The sequence below is a fragment of the Elephantulus edwardii genome, unplaced genomic scaffold (genome assembly GCF_000299155.1).
Source record: "Elephantulus edwardii isolate Elephantulus edwardi_28Jun2011 unplaced genomic scaffold, EleEdw1.0 scaffold00089, whole genome shotgun sequence".
NCBI lineage: Eukaryota > Metazoa > Chordata > Mammalia > Macroscelidea > Macroscelididae > Elephantulus > Elephantulus edwardii.
This window is the reverse complement of record NW_006399839.1, coordinates 11609895-11617495: the sequence shown is the minus strand read 5'-3', so window position 1 is coordinate 11617495 and position 7601 is coordinate 11609895. Positions and strand designations below refer to the sequence as shown.

The following is a 7601-nucleotide window of genomic DNA, read 5'->3' as shown; positions in this document are numbered from 1 at the left end:
ACCCAGGGGTCAGATGGCACAATCTGGGGACTGAGGAGCTCACCCCGAGGGCCGCAACGGCTCGCCCCGAGCCGGGGGCCAAGGGCAGCCCATCCCAAGCAGGGCAACACCCCCCAGGAGCTGGCTGGTATACTCCCCCTCCAATTGTCCCTACCCCAGTCTGGTCCCCTCGCCTGACTGAAGACTATGTGGTCAGGGATAGTGTTTCCAATTACAGCACTGCCACTTTTACCCCCCCATAAGTGGTCATACTATATTTTGAAGTAGGTGTCACTGCCTTCCCCCTTTATATATGATAAAGGGAACCTGAGAATTGTGAACAGACTCCCCCCAGGTCTAACCATCTTTTGGCAGAAGCATTCAACAGAACAAAATAAGTGGTGCATTTAGGATGTCAGTCAGCAATCCATTGTATAGGTAATCATCTTCTTTGGCCTGTCCAAGGAAACCCAAACCTGGAGATGGTGGGCATGCGTCCCATCCCCCACCTCCTACGCAGGTGGCCAGCGGGGCATGCGCCCTCCCCCCCAGCATGGGAGGCCGGCGGGAGTGCTGGCAGCCATTGGGGGGGCACCCCCCCACCCCGCCGCACGGGCGCTCGACAGGTGCACGGCCCCTCTTGTGTGGGCGGCCGGCGGGCACCCGCTTCTCCCACACCCACCATCCTGGCTCCAAGAATTCTCTCCAGAACAAGTCCACCTTGCAGCAGTGTGGTGGCTTCGCTGTACCAGTCTTGAGGAGGGCTGGTGCCCAGCATCCATCCTGGGTGAGGGAATCCATTCCTTCCGGCTGTGGAAGCCTCATGGAGCTGCAGCGGCTGTGCAGCACAGCGTGGGCTCTGCAGGGGTGGGGGGCAGTTTGGGAGCCACGAGACTCACCCATTTCTCCTTGGGAATCCTTGAATTCCTGTTGTTGAGCCTCGATCTTCACTGAGGGCCAGTCATTAACTGTTTAAGTGTTCAATTATCAATAAGCCGAAGTCTGTGGAAGGCCATAATGGCCCTGCTTTAAGTGGTTTGCTGCTCCCGCAGCTCACCATGCTGTCTCTGCCTCCGCCGCCATTTGGATCTCTATTTGCAACTTTTTGAGAAAGCGCCATACCACCTTCCACAGTGGTTGCACCATTTTACATTCCCACCAGCAGTGAATAAGGGTTCCAGTCTCTCCACAACCTCACCAGTATTTGTTGCTTGCTGTTCTGTTAAATTTTGCTGTTCTGATTGGGGTGAGATGATACCTCATAGTTGTTTTGATTTCCATCTCTCTTGGAGCTAGGGAGTTTGAACATTTCTTCGTGTGCTTGTTAGCCATCTGAATGTCGTCTTCGGTGAAGTGCCTGGTCATATCCTGTGCCCATTTTTCTATTGGATTATTTACCTTTATCTTGTTGTGGTGCTCAAGTATTTTATAAATTCTGGATATAAGTCACTTATCTGATATGTTATTACCAAATACTTTTTCCCAGTCGGTGGCTTCCCTTTTCACTTTGTTGGAGAAGTTTTTGGGTGTGCACAGGAATTTGATTCTTAGAAGATCCCATTCATCTACTTTATCTTCTCCTGGTTGTAGGTCCATCTTTCTCTTAAGGGGTAACTATTGGATTCAGACCACTTGTCTTTGGGTTACAAGTGCAACTCCTTACCCATTAGGCCATCAGAGCTTCCTTATCTCAAACCATTGTTGTTTTGTACCATCAATTCAGAACCGGCCCAGAGCTGACTCTCCAGGGGCTTTCAGAGGCAGTAAGTCATATGGGAAGAGATTGCCCAATTTCTCCCGCAGAGCCGCTGATGGATTTGAACCGTGGACCTTTGTGTTGGCAGCACAGTTCCTTACCTACCACTAAACCACCAAGGCTTTCTCAAGCTGTTGTGTGCTGTTGAGTCAGGGCCGACCGTCCAGCAGGGTTTTCAGAGGCAGTTAATCACATGGGAGGAGGTTGCCCATCATTCTCCAGCGGTGCTGCTGGTGGACTTGAACCACATGCCTTCGATATTGCAGTGCAGTCCCTTACCACTCTGCCACCAGATCTCCTTAGAAACCCTTAAAGGTGGTTTGAGGATATATGAGAAATTCTGGTCTAGCTCCATGTCTCACGAAACAGATCTATCAAGTGCAGAAGTACAGTTCTGCAAATATTCAGGGAACAGAGCAGAGGGTAGCAAACTCCTCATGGCCAAAGTCTGTGAGTGGAAATTACACTTGGGTGAGAACCCACATAATTTCTGCCTTGTAGAAAGATAGGCGTATTGTCTTCTCCCACCCCAATGGTCTGTTACCCTAAGTGTTTGTGTGCATTTTAGTATTCAAATACAGCTGTTCCAGAATGTTTCCACTGTGGGAAGCAGCTGCTGCTATTCTCACACAAAAATCTCTGAGAGATTAATATACAAAGGCAGCGTGAACTTCAGCGGCAAACGCAGCATCTGCTTGAAGTGGGGCCTGCGATTCCCCATAGATGGCGGGTCTTCAGATTCCCCTCAACAGACTGAAAGCATGTTTCAGATGTCAGCCTTCTTCTCCAGGAACAGGAACAAAGACAAGCAATGCATTTGTAATTCGCTTAGCCGATAAATATCACGGTGCGTTCTTCGCCCTCCGGCCGTAAAACACTGGACTCGACTTCCTGTGCCCACTGATAGGAATATAGATGTTGGGTCGTAATGGCTGACACTTCCAGTTGCCATCACCAGCTTGTGCTCAGTGTAACAGAGCTCAACACGATCAGCTTGCAATCATAAAACATCCACCTCCAATTTAGCAATGCATTCATCTCCCACTTTACAGTTTACTACAGGCACGTTAGTCCACGGGCATCATCTGCCTCCATCCCAGCCCTGTGAAGTCTGAGCAGCTTTATTCAGCTTTCCTAATACAGAGAAGGGAGGTGGAAGGATGAAATGATGGGACTTATCAAGACTCCACAGCCAGGGCCTCAGACTCTAAATCCTGTTGCACCCTCCCACTGCCTCATGCTGCCTCTGGAATTTCAGGGGCTATGGCGTGTGCATCATAAATCACATCATATTTTCTATGGCTGTGGCTTCTTGAGACACCCACCATGAGCACCTGATGAGGCTGCTTGGAAACTGGAGGGAGCCAGGGGCAGCTACTGCACCCCCAGTCCCACACGCTCAGCCACCCCCACTGGGAAATGCTCAAATATCCCCCTTCCTTATGTTCCAAGTGCTTCCCAGCCACACTCTTGCATCTCCCTGGCACTTAGAGAAATGAACAGCAGAGGCAGAGGGTCCCAGGGCCGTCATTTGGAGTTGCCATAAGCCAGGAGTTCCTGAGAACACTGAGAACAGTGTCGCCTGGGGCCCAGAGTGAGCCTTATAAATCCTTCCCCCTGCAGCGCTCGAGGCCTCATTGCCCGCACCACATCTACCATTTGGAATTATCTAGTGAATTATTTATGGCTTCCACATCTGACAGGAGCTCATGGCGGAGTTTGGAGACACTCTGTTCATTCCTGGCTCGCTGCTGGGCCCTAGAAATGTCGGTCTGGAAACTGAGACTCAGAGAAGTGAGTCTTGGTCAAAGTCACAGAGCTAGTAGGGGGCAGTGCAGGGCTGTGCCAGGCTACCCTCGCTCCGCAGGGCAGGAGTCTGTAGGTTTTCCATGGCAGAGAAGAATGATTCGTGGGTAGGAAGGGTATGGAAGAGCTTTGAAGAGCAAGGTGGTAGGGGTGTCTGTTCTCGACAGCTGAAGGAGGGACAAAGTCCCAGGAGGGCTGACATAGCAATGGAAGCAGGATCCACAGGGGCCTGGAGTCTACAGAGGCCTGGTGGGTAGAGGGACGGGAAGGGGACCAGGTGAGGGGATAGTAGAAAGGCATGAAGTCCCGACAAAGTCACCTAGTGGTCATTGGAGGCCAGGTCATGTCCAGGAGATGTGCCCTTGGGGGACATCACTGCTGCTTCCACCCACATTTGAGTGACCCCAAGCACATGACTGCCCAGAACTGCTTTCTGCTCCCACCCTGCAGAAAAACCAAAGCAGTACATTCCTGGGCATTTATTCCCTCTTTCCCTGCTCCCTGCATCTTTTGTTAAAATATCTGTGAAGTGGGGTGGGGGTGGGGGACTGCAGCAACTTAAAGTACATGGTTTGCAAGCACCATAAAAGATGGTCATTCTTCAGTTATTCTGATCAAGGACTGCTAGTTCACAGGCGAAGAAATAAGGTAGCAAATCACTCACGTCGATAAAATATTAATACAAATGTTGTGAAGCACACAGCCTGTGGAGTACCACGCAGAAATACACTTATTCCAGGAGAGGTGGGGGTGGGGTTGGTCCCTGTCATTATTCCCTGGCCTTGGGGTCCTGGGGACAATCGTTTACCTGACTGTGACAGAGCACACCCTTTGTTCTGCCAGGATCTTAGTGGCCTGAGGAGGAGGGTAAAAAAGAAGAAATGGGCTTCCCTGCTGTAGTTCCAGGCACAGAATGAAGGCGGAGAAGGGCAGGACAAACAAACAGGAAAAAAACCCAGTGCAACTCCCCTTTTTTGTATCCTCAGAAAACTTAGAAGCTGAAAGTTAGAATCAGCCTTTGGTGCGCTCGCTAGGATTCTAGAACTTGTGCTGACATCCGTGTGCTATCAGCTATTTTTCTTTGGTTTGCTGTACATCCAAAGAGCTGTGTCCATGAACAGTTCAACCAGACAGGGCCTGTGTATTTTACTTTGGGAGAGAACTGGATGAGTGGTAAGGAGTGGGAGGGGTCTAGAAAGACAGCACCTCCTTCCCAGAGAGGCAGGGTCCATGGACTCTCTTCTGGAAAGAAAGGGGCAAACTTGAAAGGGCCTGATAAGTAGTAGTAGTAATAGTAGTAGTAGTAGTAGTAGTTGTTATTGTTGTTGTTATTAAGTGCCCTCAAGTCGCCTGCAACTCATAGAGACCCTGTGTACAACAGCTCTGAACCCTGCCCTATCCTGAGCCAACCTTATGGTCTCTGATGCACCTCTCCCTATTGCCCCAGTCACTGAGTCAATCCATGATAAGAGGTAGAGAGGCTTAATGGGGGTCGCCCCATTGACCCTTTCTTTTCCCCTGGAACTCATTCAAATGTAAGTCTTGCACTGATAAAGTTACACTGTGGAAACAAGATATGAAAGAAAAGAGGCCTCGGTCACAAATTATCAGTCACTTTGAAAAGTTCTACCTTACCACCAGTGGGTCCAATTGGCTTTGCGAAAAGATGAGAAGAGAAACATGCCCAGGAATGCCAGGAGCCAAACAGCGCGTTGTACTGTGATTTCCCTAATCCTCTATGAAATGGAGTTGTTTATTGTGATTTCCTCCCCCGACCCAGCATTTCCTTACACTTCAGAGGTTAATAGGTGTTCACGGAGATGTAATATCGTAACTTGCTCTTTGAAATGTCAGCATGTCTTTAAACCAATATGATGGTTACGTGCAATACCACCTGTTTCTGGGAGATTAGCCCGTGAAAGTTCCTGATTAATTCTCCATTGTCTCTCATTAGTAACTTGCTGTTTGGCTGTGCATTTTATCAGACCTGCAGAGCTCTGCGGACCACTGATAGCACCACCATTAAGAATTGGATCGCACAGATTCAGGCAAACTCTTAACATCTTTATCTGCAGAAACAAACCCCAGCTGTTTCTCTGATGTGTTTCCATTTCTCTGCCTTCTCCCCTCTCCCCAGGCAGCTTCGTCGGCCCTGAGCAGTCTGGGCCATGTGTACACGGCCATCGGAGACTACCCCAACGCGCTGGCCAGCCACAAGCAGTGTGTTCTCCTCGCCAAGCAATCCAAAGACGAGCTCTCTGAAGCTCGCGAGCTTGGCAACATGGGTGCCGTGTACATCGCCATGGGCGACTTTGAGAATGCTGTGCAGTGCCACGAACAGCACCTGAAGATCGCCAAGGAGCTGGGCAACAAGCGAGAGGAGGCCCGGGCCTACAGCAACCTGGGCAGTGCCTATCACTACCGAAGGAACTTTGACAAGGCCATGTCTTACCACAACTACGTGCTGGAGCTGGCCCAGGAACTGATGGAGAAAGCCATTGAGATGCGGGCCTACGCCGGCCTGGGCCACGCCGCCAGGTGCATGCAGGACTTGGAGAGAGCCAAACAGTACCATGAGCAGCAGCTGGGCATTGCCGAGAACCTCAAGGACCGGGCTGCAGAGGGCCGCGCATCCTCCAACCTGGGTAAGGACGGGGTTGTGGCAAGATCCAGGGCCAATAGCATGGGCTGGAAATGCTTGGGGCAGCGCAGGCATAGGCTCTTACAAGTGTTTGCACGTCTGTATGCATATGATTCTCCTCATTGTGCGTCTCGTATGTTTCCCTAAGATAAATTTTCTTGAAGCCTCCCTGGTCTAAATCACAGAATCCTTCCCGTAATCACAGTGCTTTGAGGATTAGAACTCTGAAATGCTACAACAAACAAGACACACCCCGCAGCCTTTTAATCTGTACAGAGAGAAGGCCTTCCAGACTCATCTAATTAGAGAGAGGGGGGATTAAATGAGGATAGCAAGCTATGTTTCATTTAAATGAAAGAGATGCTCCTAAGAACTCATTAAGGGAAGAGAATTTGAGAGGACTTTTTAGAAAGGATTTCTTTGCTTGCTGAATTTAGCCCTATGGGAAATGGTGTACTTCCACCCCCCCCTTAAAATGATGATGTTGATACTTTTAGAATAAATGCAAATTTGCTTTCGTTAAAGATCTGTTTAAGAGTTGCACTGACAGTTGGGTTGCCAGTCTGAAGGCCTATGGTTAGAATCTTTCTGCTACCAAATTTAGATATATATATCTATATATATCTATATATCTATCTATAGATATATAGATATCTATAGATAAATATATAGATATATAGATATGCTCGGAAGGGTGGAGGAACAGCACAGGCGTGTAAGACCCCAAATAAGATGGATTGACACAGTAACTGGGGTAATGAGCGTAGGTGTGTCAGAATCTGTCAGACTGGCTCAGGACAGGGCAGGGTGCAGAGCTGTTGAACATAGGGTTGCTGTAAGTCACAGGCTACTCAATGGCACCCAACAACAAACAACATTATGACAATGAATAGAACATGTTGGAGGTTTAAACTGAACTAATTCTTTTGTTGCATGGTCCTCCAGGGACATAGAATGAGGAGAAGACAAAGAGAACGTGGTCCTATTGGGCTTCTTGTATACTTAACAGATATTAGTACCAGCAGAATAGAAGAATCAGTTCTTTTCCTATGCGATTACCAAACCAAGGTATATCCATCTCTGTTTCTAGTTTAGCACCACTGCTGCTGCTTCCTGAGCTTCATACTTACTTTCCTATTTGTTTCTGGAATACAGTTGCTCAAATTCCCATAGATGGCTCTGAAGAGCAATACAGGATAGAATTGTGGAGAATCTGACAAGCATCAGAGGCATGACCTCTTGACTTGATGTATTCGATGAGCAGATTAGATGTAGCTGCAGAATCTTTACTATATAAACCTTAAATGGGTGCCAGGAGAGACAAAGAAGTTAACCAAAACAAAAAATTGTTTCCTGGTGCATTGTTGTTGTTGTTGTTATGTGCCGTCGAGTCGTTTGTGACTCATAGCGACCCTATGC

At 48.7% G+C, this 7601-nt stretch overlaps 1 protein-coding gene across 1 annotated transcript in view; it reads left to right on the top strand.

Annotated features, from left to right (window-relative positions):
* The window catches only part of TTC28 (tetratricopeptide repeat domain 28), a 744609-nt gene that overhangs the window by 553997 nt on the left and 183011 nt on the right, over positions 1 to 7601 (top strand). The window contains exon 6 of the mRNA XM_006890519.1: positions 5679 to 6186. Within this exon, the coding sequence (XP_006890581.1) occupies positions 5679 to 6186 (508 nt within the window). The remainder of the gene's footprint in view (positions 1 to 5678; positions 6187 to 7601) is intronic.